At 44.1% G+C, this 15,643-nt stretch overlaps 1 protein-coding gene across 1 annotated transcript; it reads right to left on the bottom strand.

Moving 5' to 3' along the window:
• Nucleotides 1-1,826: 1,826 nt before the first annotated feature.
• On the bottom strand, nucleotides 1,827-9,437 carry PANX3 (pannexin 3). The gene is made up of 4 exons (XM_061407759.1): nucleotides 9,201-9,437; nucleotides 8,075-8,217; nucleotides 5,035-5,249; nucleotides 1,827-2,466 (listed from the first exon to the last, which is right to left on the bottom strand). The coding sequence occupies exons 1-4, from the start codon at nucleotides 9,379-9,381 to the stop codon at nucleotides 1,827-1,829; spliced, it is 1,179 nt and encodes a 392-aa protein (XP_061263743.1). The 5' UTR covers nucleotides 9,382-9,437.
• Nucleotides 9,438-15,643: the final 6,206 nt, after the last annotated feature.

Raw genomic sequence — 15,643 nt, 5'->3', positions numbered from 1 at the left:
GAAATTGCCAGGAATACTTTCAGCTGACCAACTATCCATACTCATGCCTTTCATACTATAGATTGGCACTTTACCTTGGAACCTGAAAATAGGTTGTTCTAACTGACAGGAAGTTTTCTTTCTTTTTTTTACCTTTATTTGCTAAGTGCCTGATTTATTTGATGTTCAGCTGTATTTTGTCCTTGCAGGCTTCGTGATCTGACTCTGTTTTCACTATTCCTCCGCATATGTTACATGTATCCTACCTAGTGGGAGGGAAAGTACTGTCATTTATCTTGGTTTGCAAGCTGCTCTGGCCAACGGATTTCTGTGGCATTTACATTAACATTTTATTTTTCATTAGAAATACTTCTTTATGATTTATAAAACAGTTCATGCAAAATTCAGAAAATATAAAGATTTTTAAAAATTCATACATCTGCCACACGAAATGAATCACTTTTAACACGTTTAATTTTTAAAATTGAAGTATAGTTGATTTACAATATATTAGTTTCAGGTGTACAGCATAGTGATTCAGTATTTTTGCAGATTATACTTCATTTAAAGTTATTACAAGATAATGGCTATGATTTCCTGTGTTATACAGTACATCCTTGTTCTTATCTGTTTCATATGTAGTAGTTTGTATGTTTCATATTTTAATGCACATTTACATAGGTTAGATGATACTGAATGTAACATTTCCTCTTTTGTTCACTTACCACTGTTATAGTCATTTTGTAATGTTGTTATAACATCTTTATAAATGTAACTTTAGATGGCTGCTTAATATTCCAGTTGTGGTGTAATAACTTTACATAATTATTTATTTCCGTGTTTGACTTTTTTGTTTCAAACTAGTTTATTTAAGGATTCCAGTTTCACTCCTCAATGAAGTGAAAGTGAAAGTGAAAGTCACTCAGTCCTGTCCGACTCTTTGCGACCCTGTGGACTGTATAGTCCAATAGATATTATGTATTTCTCACATGCTTCTTTGCTCTTTAGTTCATCTAGTTCTGAAGGGTTACCAAGTGTTATCTTCTTGATCAGTCAACCATCTTCATAACAAGATTTGTTGACACATTCTGGATTTTCTGCTAGAGCCTCATTCATTTCAATTATTTCTCCTAATGGAGAAGAATAGAACTCTATAGTAGCTTTTATGCTTTCCAAAGCATTAGAGTCCTCTTGTTCAATTTTTTCCTGACTTCAGGCAGACTACAGCAAAAACACCTCCCAAAGCTTCTTGTTCCTTATGTATTCAGAAGAATATTTATTTATTAGTGCCTATGATGACACAGCCTTTAGGTAACTTATTTAAGAGGAAAAGACAAGTACATGGGCTATATTAATATAGTGTAATAAGTTTTATCTCAGAGGTAGGTATCAAATGATATGGCAACACTCAGTTAGGGGAGGAGCGTTTTCTGCCCAGGAAACCCTGGGCAGACTTTGAAGGAAAGCATGGTAAACTGAGTGTTTATCCTAGAAAGGTCATGGAGTAAATACAGTGGGAAAAACCTGCCTCCATGAATAGCCTATAGAACTTTCTCCCTTTTTACAATGTCTAGACTTCCAGTTTCAGTGTTCTTCTTGTCATCATATTATGCTCTAGACGTAATATATATATATTTTTTATTCTTCAGCTCCAACTTTCAGATTTGTTTCCATGTGATGATTTTATCTTCTCATCTTTGGGATAACATAATATAGGATCTTCGACTCAGCTAAATCCAAGCTTAGCAATCCTAACTTGGGTGTTTTTGTATATTAGTGCATGAGGCTTGTGAAAAAGGGGAGAGATTTTTACTTTCCATAGGACTTCTTGCTTCACAGTTTCTTAACTATGGATTTTCATCACACATCCCGTGGGTGAGATGTTTAGGTTTTGAGGGTTCTAAGCCAGCCAATAAAGTCATGAAATCAACCACGGTGTCAATGTTGTGCTTCTGGGTGGCTGTGTCCTTCAGCGCACAAAGGACACTCAACCAGCTAAAAGAGACGAGCTCAGAGATGTTGGCTCGGAGGAAAAGAAGGATCACATTGAGGTCATTGATGGGACAGCCCAACATTTTTCTGCTGAGAAGATCAAAAGCTGGGAGCATCTCGTAGATGGAGAGGAGCCGTTTGTCCCACCGGCAGAGCCGTGTGAGGTTGTATAGTATCACTGGAACCAACAGGGTGTAGATGGCTACGCTGGCGAGACTGACAATCTGGAAGACAGACAAAGAGGTCAGCCTGCATGTGATGAGGTCGGGGATGTGGGTCTCATCATGTAGCAGCCCTGTCTTGATGGAACAGCTGAATTCCTCTTGGAAGAAGACGTCCAGGTGAAAGTGGCCCAGGTACAGGTAGGTGGCGGAGGTGAAGAGGAGCAAGAGGGCGTTCCTCAGGAGGTAGGTGGCCACTAGTGAGTGTGAGCGCTGCTTACAGGCCAGGTACCGCTCCAGCAAGGGGAATTCAAAGTACCGTTCTTTCCGAGCCCTGGGCAGGGGAAGAAAGCGGCCAAGTTTAGGAAGAAGTATTTAAAACTGTATCCTGAGGGGGCTTCCCTGGTGGCTCAGTGGTAAAGAATCCACCTGCCAATGCGAGAGACGTGAATTCAATCCCTGGTTTAGGAAGCTCCCACATGCCGAGGAACAACTAAGCCCCTGTGCCACAACTACTGAGCCTGTGTTCTAGAGCCTGTGAGCTGCAGGCTTATTTGTCCCATGGCGTGTGGAACCCACATGTTCCACAGCTGCTGAAGCCCACGTTCCCTAGAGCCTGTGCTCCACAGCAACAGAAGCCACAGTGGTGAGAAGCCTGCGCACCACAACTAGAGTTGCCACTGCTTGTCACAACTAGAGAAAAGCCCATGCAGCAACGAAGACCTGGCACAGCCAAAAAAAAAAAAAAAATCAACTGTATCCTGATGTACTTCCCTGGTTGCCCAGTGGTTAATACTCCATGCTTCTAATACAGGGGTCCTGGGTTCGATCCCCGGTCAGGGAACTAGATCCCACATGCCGCAACCAAGACACGGCACAGTCAAATAAATAAATAAAATTTAAAACAAAAACAAAGAAACTATATCCTGAGAGCTGCATGGGGGAAGTAACAAAATCTGTGTATCCAGCATGGTATTCTTGGCTCACAGGAACATCTGTCTTTTTTGAGCATAACCACTCCTCTCCCCCAAAACAGGTATGTGAGTGTATCTTAATTCTCCAAGTAATGAATGCAATGCAGTAAACCCAGCGAATGATCAGTGAATAATAAATGACCGATCACTCTGGATTTCTGCCTAGCAGGGCAGACTAAATCTGTAAGCTGAAGCAGGATTCTTAGGAAGCACTGATTTATTAAATTAGCACAGGACTGGGGTGCGGGGGAGCAGGGATTCTAAATTACCATGTTCTGGTTTTCAGTCTGCTTACTTTGTGTGTGATTTTTAGGTCAGTTCATTCATTTTATAAAAATAAGTGTGCTTACAAGTGTTTGTTGAGAGTTGTATTTAGGTATATGTAATCCAGTCTCTGCTCTGAAGAAGCTTGCTGCTGCCAAGTTGCTTCAGTCGTGTCCGACTCTGTGCGGCCCCATGGACTGCAGCCTACCAGGCTTCTCTGTCCATGGGATTCTCCAGGCAAGAACACTGGAGTGGGTTGCCATTTCCTTCTCTAATGCATGAAAGTGGAAAGTGAAAGTGAAGTCACTCAGTCGTGTCTGACTCTTAGCGACCCCATGGACTGCAGCCCACCAGGCTCCTCCATCCATGGGATTTTCCGGGTAACAGTACTGGAGTGGGGTGCCATTGCCTTCTCCCTTAAGACGCTTACAGTCTGGCTTTCAGGGAAAGGGCAGAGGAGACATGCAAATATGAAATGAAAATAATGCTTGACTTGTTGCTAAAAGATGGATACAAACCACAGTAGTTGTAAAAGTTAGGAGACAGACCACAGTGTGAGCTGGAGTGTTCAGAAACATCTCTGGAGAATGTTATTTTAGATTGGTCTTCCAAAGGTAGATAGGGTTCAGGAAGATAGACAGGGGAGGAGCTTTTTTCAGAGGATAGAAATGTGCACAAACTGGGGTTTCAAATCTTAGCTCAACTGTGCTTAGAGGGGGCCTGCCCTGGCCACCCAAATTAAAACTGTGCCTCCCTCCACCTCCCAGCCTTCCTGAGTCCCTGACCCTGGCTCAGTTTTCTTTATCCACTTATCTTCTACCATATAATTTATTTGTGTGTTATGCTCATTCATTGTCTGCTTACCCTCAATACAATATTACCCCTTCCTCCCTCAACACACATGTACACAGACATCTCCATAGCACCCAGAGCTGTGTCTGGTGCTCCATAAATGACAAATGAGTGCTTAAATGAATGAATGGCTTGTTTGGGAGAAAGGAAGGAGACTGCCCAGGGGGCATGGAAAGTTTCCGTTACTTGGAAGTTTGAGAGAAGCTTGACAAAGTAGTTGATGACAGTGTGTGGAGGGCCTAGGAAAAATATTTGGGAGAACTGGGATCTTTTTTCCTGCAGGCCTGGGAGAAGCCATTCAAGTTTCTGTAAAAACGATCTTTCAGGACTTCTCTAGTAGTCCAGTGGTTAAGAGTCTATCTGCTAATGCAGGGGACATGGGTTTAATCCCTGGCCCAGGAAGATTCCACACGCCATGGGACAAATAAGCCTTTGTGCCACAACTACTGAGCTCATTTGCCCACCCTAGAGCCTGTGCTCCACAACGAGAACCACTGCAATGAGAAGCCCGCTCGCTGTGCAGTCAAAAACTAAAATAAACGAATAATTTCAAAAACCTCAGTAGAGATTTTTTAAGAAGTGGTCTTTCAGAGGTTAACCCCTTTGTGACACTTTGCGTTCACCTGTAAACTGGAGGCACACTCCTTTTCCCTCTTCCTGTACAGAGATGATAGCGCATTAATGAGGTGATGTGTTAAGCACTTTGAATTCTAGAGAAGGATGGTGCAGAGGAGAGTTTCAAGATTACCCTGCAAGGTACCATTTTAGTGCTCGGCAGAGTCTTTCGGAAAGGAGTGGAGGAGACAACTCACTTCTCCAGCTCGTCCCAGAACACATCAGTGTCTGAGCTCTCCTGTCGGATCTTCAGCATGTGCTGCACCAGGCGGATGGCGCGGTTGTAGGACTTGTCCAGCTCGCTAATGATGAACAGCAGGTCCGAGCTGAGGGCCGGCACGGCTGCATACTGCCACAGCAGAACTGGCAGGTACATGGCCACAGCTAGGGCCAGCAGCGAGTAGGGGAGGGCCTGCAGGGGAAGAGAAAGCTGAGGAGGGCAGCCCAGGGTTGCCCAGACCTTGCACCCTTGCAGAGAGAGTATTGAGGGAGGGATCTCATTCGCTGATTCCTGTCTCAGAAGGGGAAGGTAGAGAGAGAGAGAGACAGACAGACAGACAGAGATGGGAAGGAAGGGAGGAAGGGAAGAGAAAGAGCACTAGCTGCCTGTTCCCACTGCCCATGCATGTTATCCTGGGTTGCCACCTAGAGGTCATGGTCATGGTCATTATGTCAGTCTAGGGGAGAGCACCTCATTCCCAATCTTCCACTTTTCTTGCTCTGACCACTCCAGATTCTTAACATCAGACATCCAGAGTTCACTAGCCTTCAAAATGCTGCCAGGGGCTCTGACATGGCTTTTATTTCGACTCTTCAGAGAGGAAGTCAGAGCCCCATTTCCTCCATGTAGGAAGGAACACCTTCCTTCCTGCCGACCACCCCTCCCCACTGCCCCCTCCCCCCGCTCCCCCTCACCCCCATATGCAGTGGCTTTTTCTCCTCTCTGGATTCTTGGTAAGACCAAACTACACATCAGGCACTGTCTTGGATTCCTTGGGTGCTGTGTCTGGTCTCTGTGTGTGGAAGCTGATGTCGAGGTGTATATAAATTTGGTGTTCTTCATTATAATGTTTGCTCCCTGAGATGAAGGATTTTTCCTTATGGTTCCTTTTCACACTCACCACACCTAACAGGTTAGGCCTACTATTTTGCACACAGTAAAAACTCTACTTACAGAGACTTGGTTAAGGACATGTGTGCTGGGTACTGAATATGCATTTTTCATTCAGGGTCAGGTACTATCAGTATTTCTATTTTATAGACAAAGAAACTGAAGCATGAAAATGTTGAGAAACCCCCACAGGGTTATGTGTCTAGTAGGTGAATGAGCAGGATTTGGATCCAGGCAATTTGATTTTGGAGTTTAATCCCTTAATAAATGGGCTTCCCAGGTGGCTCAGATGGTAAAGAATCTGCCTGCAGAGCAGGAGATGTGGGTTCAATTGTTGAGTCGGGAAGATCCCCTGGAGAAGGGAACAGATACCCACTCCAGTATTCTTGCCTGGGAAATCCCATGGACAGAGGAGCCTGGTGGGCTACAGTCCATGAGGTTATAAACAGCTGGACATGACTGAGCAAATAACACACACCTTTAATAAATACTTGACTATAGCTTCTCTGAACTATAGTTTGAAGAAAAAGAGGGAGGGTGCATATTTGGTTGTGTGTGTGTGTTTCTGAACTAAATGAGAGACAGGCTAGGAAAGTCATATCAGGCCACGAGAGAAAATGGGAACATTTTCACTCCTGTCTAAGAAATTATATTTCTTGAAAATGAACTCTTCACCCTAGAGCTTCTGTTTCAATAGGTTTAAAGTGGAGCCAGAGAATATGGGCTTAAAGAGCTCTCAGGACATTTCATGATTGACAATTTGATTCTCTTCTGACATGTAAATCCCCGCTGCAGTACTTTGAACTCGTAACTGTCTAGATCCTGCTTGAATACTTCCAGAGACAGACACCTCATGAACTCTTTCTATGAAGTCTCCGTGTTTTTTTTTTTTTTTTATTAAACTTTTTATTTTATATTGGAGTATAGCCAGTTAACAATGTCATGATATTTTCAGGTGGACAGCAAAGGGACTCAGCCATACACATACATGTATCCATTCTCTCCTAAACTCCTCTTATATCCAGGCTGCCACATAACATTCAGCAGAGTTCCCTGTGTTATACAGTAGGTCCTGGCTGGTTATCCATTTTAAATATAGCAGTGCGTACACATCGCTCTTAAACTATCCCTTCCCTCCACTTTCCCCCTGGTAAAATCTCTGGTTTTGTCTGGGTCCTAGAACTGTGGCTTGAGGTGTAAATTGTTATAACTATCATAAGCTGTAAACTGTCATAACTAGAAAACGCTATGAGTGACCTCTGTTTAAAACTGTAAATTGTACATACATATTACTTCTGCTCCCTCATGAAACCTCACTAGAATGACAATAAAGGGACCCCCCCATAATCCTGTAAGGACAAGGAAAATAGGAGAGGAGACAAGAGCGACAGCGTGTTGAAACCTGGGAAGCAGTTGTGTAGTAGAGGGTACCAGCCTGCAGAGAGGATGCGGTGTTGAGGTAGGGGCCACAAGCTGCTTTTCACCACGCACAGAAGCAGAAAGGCTCAGGAATGGGAGATAACCAGATACGTCTGAAAGTGGGGATGCACGTGGAGCTGGAAACAGGAATACTGAGGAAACAGACCTGCAGGTCCTTTCTGAAACATGATGCCCTCAGCCAACCACCCTTATGGTTTATTCTTTGGAAATGTTAAATCAGACAGATTCTGCACTTGGGTCCATTGAGGGCAGGGGGCCATACTGAGAATGGGGGACAGGGGGCAGTGACCTGTGTAAGTACTGGATGTTGACACCCACAGTTGAGTTCCAAGAGGATTGGCAGACAAGCTTGATGCCAACTGCCTGCTGCTCCCTCTGCATAAGTTAGGGACTGACTGATTCTTCTTGGGAAAACTGACCAGTCCAGAATATCAGATTGCAGCTGTTATCAGCTGATATTTGAGGTTTTCCTAATGAAATGGCCCAAAAAGTTCCCTTTAAACTGACTGCTTCAACCCGAGGCAGTCAGATAAAAGCGAGTGAGCAAATATATGACCAGATATTCGAAGAATGCCTGAAACATGAAAGTCAATGACCAAAATAAAATGGCAGGGGCAGGCAAGGAGAGAACATAATGACTCAGTTCCTCCCCCTCCATCCAGCTGGTAGAGCCCCAGCCACTTTACCTTGTGAGGCCAGAGGGATTTCGTCTTGGACTGGCCAGACTCATCCTGTTCGTGGTGAACCAGGGAGTCCCAACAAGAACTGTCCACGTAGGCAGCCTGCCGGATGCTGAAGTTACTGGGACAAAAGCAGCTGATAGGAGACCCTGAAACAGGAACAAAGCTTGAGGCAGCCCTGGGTAGGGGTGGGGGAACAGGGAGCTGGGGGACAATCAGTTAAGAGCTTTCCAAAGGTCACTTCCAGAACTCCGACCATCTCTGTATCTGTCAGGCACTGTCTTCTTCCCAGGCCCTAACTTTCTGGATGAATGAAGAAGTAGGGGGAGGCTGACACATCTCCCTGGGAAAGTTAGTGAGCTCACTACGTAACCAGAAAAGAGAGTCAGAAATCCCAAATCAGGGACTCCCCTGGTGGCCCTGTGGCTAAGATTCTGTGCTCCCAATACAGGGGGCCTGGGTTCAATCCCTGGTCAGGGAATTAGATCTCACATGCTGCAACTAAGACCTGGCACAGCCAAATAAATAAATAAGTATTAAGAAAAACAAATCCTGATTCTGAGAAAGCTCACGTTGTCTTTAATAGAGGTGGCAGATTTGCTGAGTTAATCTAGCACCTGGACCACTCAGTATATGTATTTGTTAGTGTTTCTGCTCAGGGCTGGGGTTCTTGAAGATGAGTGGATTCATTGATGCTGTGATGACACAGCGTTTATTGAGCACCTGTGTTGCTGTCAGGCTCTGTCAGGCACTTAACATGTGTTCTTAAGTCAACAATCCAGGAGGTAGGGAGTAAGAAAAGGCCCCAAGAAGATAAGAGATTTATCTAAAGCTTGGCTAATTAAAACCTTTAGAGGTCCTGGAAAGATGATACGACTCTAATGTCTTTCGTCCACATGAAAATCAAAACAAACTAATTATTGCAATGATTTCAAGCATACTGGAATTAAGGCTATTTTTTATTGCAAAATTTTGGAAATGACTTTCAAAGTTTTTCTGCGTCTCAGCTTTGCTGGCATCCTAAACAGATGCATAATCTCCCTTTTGGGTGATGCCCGGCCCAAGTCATGCGATCTGGACAGGGTGGGGGCTGTCTTGCTTCAGGGCCTACTGGGGCTTGGAAGCCACTTACCGGAGGAGAACTCCTGGGCAAAGGCTAGTGACACCAGCAGCAGGGGGAAGCCCACGGCTACGAACTTGACCATTCGGTCCAGGGGAAGCTCCAGACGCAGTCCTTTGAGGCGGGGGCCCTTGCGGTCGGGCAGCAAGGCATCTGAGAGCATGTACTCTGCAGCTGTGTGTGCGAGCGACATGCTGCTATTGAGCTTGGGCCCAGGGCTGGCAGACGGGGGTCCTGGAGAGTGGGGTCCCGGAGAGTGGAGTCCCAGTAGGTGGCAGCTTCAGGGAGCAGGCTTTCAGCAGACGGTTCCTGCAGCCTCGGCCTCACGAGCATCTGTGTGAGGAGCGGGCACTGGTTCTCTAAATAACTGGCTAGGCCCTGAGCCAGGCACCTGGTAATTAGAGGGAGGCATCGCCCAGTGGGTCGTTACTGGAGGAGGGTCGGGTGTCGTCTGGGGCTGGTGCCAGGCCGCCCTCTGGACCGTTGAAGGCAGACGCAGTCCTATGGCTTTAAGCTGCCCTGTCATTAATCTAGTATTTTTGGTGAGGTGGGGGAGAGGAGGAGGGCTGTCAAGCAGGCCCCCTGTGTAATTGGTGTGGAATCTGGGTGGAGATTGCTTAAATGTGTGGAAGGCCCTCATTTTGTGGTTTGGGGTGGGAATGCAGCCCCCAGGACTCCGCTAGGGTTGCGGCTCCGACATAGTACTTGTCCCAGTGATGATTTCTGCTTCGAGCCCAGGCTCCTTCCCAGAAACTGATCTGTTTTTGGCATTACGTCCCCTGCCCTGCTTCTGGTCTGTTTCTAAAATGTTTCAACCACATATTTACAATTTCCTTATGTTTACATTTTTTTTTTTAAAGCTCCTATTAGTTCTCTAGAAAGCTGAGGGAAGAGTGGGAGTGTTGACGTGCAGAGAGAACATGACTTGTGAAATCTGGAGGGAAAGTCTTCACTGGACACACAGCAGCACTGTTTTTTTTTTTTTTTTTAAATTTTTATTGAGTGACTGCAGGAATCACCTTTGGCTCAGTATTCTCATCTATCAAAAGGTACTATATTGGCTGCGAAAAATTGTAAAGATTGATGAAGAGTATTGTATAGGAAGATGGATTGTAAACTGTAAAGTGTAGTGCAAATGTCAACGTTTCATTTACTTATTTAAAATTTATTTAGCTGTGCTGGGTCTTCGTTGTTGTGTGTGGGGTTTTCTCTAGTTCTGGCAAGGATGGGCAACTTTAGTTGTGGTGCTTGGGCTTCTCCTTGCGGTGGCTTCTCTTGTTGCGGAGCACAGGCTCTAGGGGCATGGGCTTCAGTAGTTGCCCTGTGGCATGTGGGATCTTCCTGGACCAGGGATCAAACCCATGTCCCCTGCATGGGCAGGCAGATTCTTAACTACTGGATCACCAGGGAAGTCCAACTCTTACTTTGATTTGGTGGGGCTGGATGGGTAGTTGGAAAAGCAAACACTGGGGCCTATGGTAATTGTTGAGGCAGTCTGAACGTGGGTTGGAAAAAGAATTTCCAGACACAGAACATTTCAGAAGGGAGTGAGGTTATTAAGAACAAAGAGCAAAGATAAAGTGGGCACTGTGAGCACAGCGGGCAGACCTCCTGACAGACTGGGGAAAGCTAACAGTTTTCATGGGTTAATAGCCAATTTTTATAGCTTCAAGACAAAGAAAATTCCTGCTGGAAGATTGGTGCTAGGTGATTGGTTGGGGCACTATAGGGAGTGGACATCTATAGGGAGTGGACATTTACTGGTGTGGGCATCTTTGCCTAATTGGGAGTCAGGAAGCTTGTTAGTGATGATCAGGGGCTTTTGACAAGGTTACAAAGGGGCTCAGTCAGCTTCAGAGGTGAACTTCATTCTGGGCTCCGCTTCCGTGGCCTTGGTGTAAAGCCTCACACCTGTGTCCTTTGGGGCAGGACTCAACAGTAATCTCTCTAGTACCGCCCTTAGACTTGGCAACAGAGGCTTGACCTTGGCTCTCAGGCTGGTCCCCTTTGGCTGTGGCCTTCCCACAAGGCAAGGAGTGCATGGGGCCACAGGGATGTGCCTGTTCAGGGCCCATGCATCTGCTCTAGGCCATTCTTCTCACACCTGGGGTGCTGTCATTCCCTGCTCCGATGACCCCTGTCTGCCTCTGGGGCTTGTGCAGGCCTTTTCCTCAGGTACACTGTCCCATCAGCAGATTATGCTGCTGGTGTGCAGCCCCTCACTGAGGGGGTGTGGATGGAATTTAGAAGTCCTGGAATTTAGAAGTCATTGTGCAACTGTGAGGCTTCTTGCAATGTGGGACTTAATTGGGTGGGGGAGATGGGAAGATTGAGAAGATTGAGAACACTGAGAAGATTGCTTATGTAATTTTTTTTTTTTTCCTTTGGCTGTGCTGTGAGGCTTGTGGGATTCTAGTTTCCCAACCAGGGATCGAACCTAGGTCGCCTGCAGTGGAAGCACAGAGTCCTAAGCTCTGGACCACCAGGGAATTCCCAGGGACTTGGGCAGTTTGAGGATTCTCATTTTGAATCTGACATTCCTGATCATTATGAAGGGCTGTGTGTGTGTATGTCAAGGTAGGCAGATAAAGCATATTTTATTTAAGTTTGCTAACTTGATTTATAACTTCTGATTTTTTAGATACATGGCATGTAGGCTGGCATTACCTCTCTCCATCCCCAGGCTAGAGGCCAACTCTGATTCAGAGCTTCCCTGTGTGTACTAACTATGGATCCCTACCTAGGAGCTAGAGAAAGGGTCCTTTATTTCTGTTCCTCATTGGCCTCTCCACACTATGTGTTTTTGCCAAATGTATTTTTGCCAAACATTATTGACTTGTCTGTATGCATTTTCTTTTCCCTTTTAAAAATACTTTACATTTCAAAAATAGATAGCCAATGGGAATTTGGTGTATGACTCAGGAAACTCAAACCAGAGCTCAGTAACAGTCTAGAAGGGTGGGATGGGGAAGGAGGTGGGAAGGGTGTTCAAGTGGGAGGGGACATGGGTAAACCTATGGCTGATTCATGTTGATGTTTGGTAGAAATCAATGCAATACTGTAATGCAATTATCCTTCAATTAACAATAAATAAATTAAAAATAGTTTACATTTCAATGGCATATATAACATATATTAATATACACATATCCTATATATTTTCATCTGATCAAGAAATAGAACCTCAGTTAACACCTGAAAAGCCACCTTTGTGCTCCTTTCCAAAAACCATCATTTCCTGAGAGGTAACCATTATCCCAATTTCTAATAGCATAGATTAATTTTGCCTTCCTTATGCTTTATAGAAATGGAATCATGGGTATATATGCTTCTGTGTTTTGCCTCTATTGCTTTACATGATATCTAGGAGAATCCATTTTATTGCCTGATTTTATGCTCTGTGTAAGTGGAATCATATGTATGTATTTTTTTGTGTGTCTGGATTGTCTGCTCAACATATTTCTGAGGTTCACCCACATTATTGTATGTGTCAGATTCCCATTCCTCTTTATTGCACAGAAATACAACAACTTGTTTGTTCATTCACCAGCCAATGGACATTTGAGTTTTTCATTTCTGTTCTTATAAAATAATGCTACTGTAAACATTCTAATTCTTGGTGTCTTGTGGGGAATATATGTATGCATTTCTGTTAGTTATATACCGATGAGAACTGGTATATTGGAATTGCTGGGTCACAATGCTTTACATGTATTTGTTTTCAAATGATTGCTTTTATTTACATTTTCATCAATAGTTTGATGAAAGCCCAGTCCTATTTGCTACATATCCTTATGTTTTTGCAATCAAAAAAGTTTGGCCATTTAGGAAGGTGTGTAATAACATTGAATTGGGGTTTATCTTGCATCTCTCTGATGCTAAATGAAGTTGGTCACTTTGACCGTTTGGAAATTTTCTTTTCTGAAGTGTATGTTTAAGCCTTTTTTTTCCCCTCCTGGGTTGTATATATTTTTGAATATTTATTTGAGAATTTCTTTTTACATTCATCTGAGACCATCATCAGATATTTGTTATATTTTTACCTTCTGGAAGTCTCAGTTCCTTGTGGGGTGTTGGCAGGAAGCTTTAGTTCTTCAAAAGGTAGACCTCTCCCTGCTTCCCAACCTCTCACAGAGAGCGAGTGGAAAGGGAGCCATCGTGCCTTTAACGACCTAACCTCTGAAGTTGGATTTATATTTCTATTTTTTTTCCTATTCAATAAAAGCAAGTTATGAAATCCAGCATGTTAAAGGTGATGGGAATTGGGCTCCACATTTTGAAGGGTGTATCAAAGGATTTGTGGAATATTTTAGGCCATGATTCCTGAGGAAATTCTTTTTTCATCCAAATTGTCAAATTTACTTGCATACCATTATTCACAATATTCTCTTGTCATATTGTATTACTATCTTATTTTGGAAAAAAATCTAAAAAATACAGCAAAGTTGAAAGAATTTTCCCATGAACATCTGTAATAGTTGATTCTATCAATAGCATTTTACTTGGCTTGCTTTGTTAGTTATCTGCTTAACTACCTACTGCTCTGAAGTGTTAGTCACTCAGTCATGCCTGACTCTTTGTGACCCAGTGAACTGTAGTCTGCCAGACTGCTTTGTCCATGGGATTCTCTAAGCAAGAATACTGGAGTGGGTTGCCATTTCCTTCTCCAGGGGATCCTCCTGACCCAGCGATCAAACCTGGCTCTCCTACATTGCAGGCGGATTCTGTATCATCTGAGCCACCAGGGAAGCCCTTCCACTACTCTATCCATCCATAAACCATTTAACTTTTTTTGGATTCACTTCAAAGTAAATTGCAAATATTGATATACTTCTCCCTAAATGCTTCAGCATGCACATCACTAACTATACTTCAATATTTGCTTACAGTTTATTTCTCTTAAGGTAATAGTTATGTGCAATGAAATGCACAAAACTTAAATGTGCATACATAGATTCTGACAGATGCAAACACCTGTGCGATCCACACTTTATCGGGACTAGGACATCGTCACTCCAGAAAATTCCCTCTTTTTCTTTTTTAGAGGCCCTGATTTTCTGATGAAAATCTCCATACTTTCATCTAACTCATTAATCTTCCATTTTCTTTCGAATTAATTAATTAATTGCCATGCCACATGGTTTATGGGATCATAGTTCCCTGACTAGGGATTGAACCTGGGCCCTCAGCAGTGAAGCACAGAGTCCTAACCACTGGACTGCCGGGGAATTCCCATCTTCTGTTTTCTTAATCATGCTAATCAGAGTTATTTTAAAATCCCTATTGCTAACTCCAGGATTGGAGTAACCCATAGATCTGCTCCTATTACCTACTTTTTGCAAAGATTACTGTTTGGAATTTGCACTGTGTGGTGAACCCTGGGGCTAAAGCACCATAAGAACCAGAGATGCTCTGGGTGACGCTGTCTTTCACCAAAGACGGCCCCCCTTTCCTCTATTAGGTGTACAGGGAGAGGAGCTGACCCCTGAATCCCGTCAGGGTCTGAGTTGAGTTAGGTGTGTGCTGGAGTTTAGTGAGAGTCAGTGCACATTTAGTTTTTCCTATTCCTAGAGTCTGATCGTTCTAGGATTTTGACTGAGCCTATGGCTCAGATGGTAAAGAATTTCCCTGCAATGCCGGAGACCTGGGTTTGATTCCTGGGTTGGGAAGATCCCCTGGAGGAGGGCATGGCAACCCACTCCAGTATTCTTGCCTGGAGAATCCCCATGGACAGAGGAGCCTGGTGGGCTACAGTCCAGGGGGTCACAAAGAGTCGGATACGACTCAGTGACTAAGCACAGCACATGCAGCACAGTTGAGTCTTTGTCTCCTTAAGTTCTAAAAGACTGTGAGAGGGTCTATTTTTCTCTTCAGAGGGTTTCAGTTTAGCTCCTTAGCCTCCTGCTGCAAGTAGCCTCGGATCTGGCCAGTGCTTTGAACGAGAGACTGCCTTGGTGAGTCTGATCAGTGACTTTAATGTGGGACTCTTCTCTTTGCAGTGTATTTGTTTCCTAATTAGCACAGAGTAGAGGAGATTTCATTTTGCATTTTAGAGGCTTTTAGTCTAGTCCACACCTCCCCCGAACTCAGGAACTGTCCTGTAGGGAAGGCTGGGCATGCATTTGAAGTCTCTCAAATTTCCAATTGTTCACTCCACCCTTGGAACAACCACTAAAAGCTTTGATGGTTCATTTTTCCTTGACAGAGGGCCTCTGCTTGGACCCAGACCAACGGGTGAGTTGGCACCCAGAAGCAGAAAATTTTTCCAACGGAAAACTTGCTGGACATTGTTTTCTTACCCCAAATGGTTCAATCTCCTGTGGAATTTAACTTCATCTTGTCTTCATTCCTTCCACAGCTTCCCGATTTCCACAAAACATATTTTTTGTAATCAACACAGTATTTGTATTTGAATTTGTTGCTGCAGAAGCATTTGCCTGCTATGACATACTGTA

This window comes from Bos javanicus, chromosome 29, assembly GCF_032452875.1.
Source record: "Bos javanicus breed banteng chromosome 29, ARS-OSU_banteng_1.0, whole genome shotgun sequence".
Classification (NCBI taxonomy): Eukaryota; Metazoa; Chordata; class Mammalia; order Artiodactyla; family Bovidae; genus Bos; species Bos javanicus.
Note: the sequence above shows the minus strand (reverse complement) of the source record. Positions and strands in the feature narration are given on the sequence as shown.

Bases quoted from the DNA above. Each gene is read 5' to 3' on its own strand.
- PANX3 (XM_061407759.1), bottom strand. From the start codon at position 9,381: ATGTCGCTCGCACACACAGCTGCAGAGTACATGCTCTCAGATGCCTTG. The intron at 8,218-9,200 runs GTAAGTGGCTTC...TTCCTGTTTCAG, and splicing joins TGCCCAGGAGTTCTCCTCCG to GGTCTCCTATCAGCTGCTTT. The intron at 5,250-8,074 runs GTAAAGTGGCTG...CTTCCCCTGCAG, and splicing joins AATCCCTCTGGCCTCACAAG to GCCCTCCCCTACTCGCTGCT.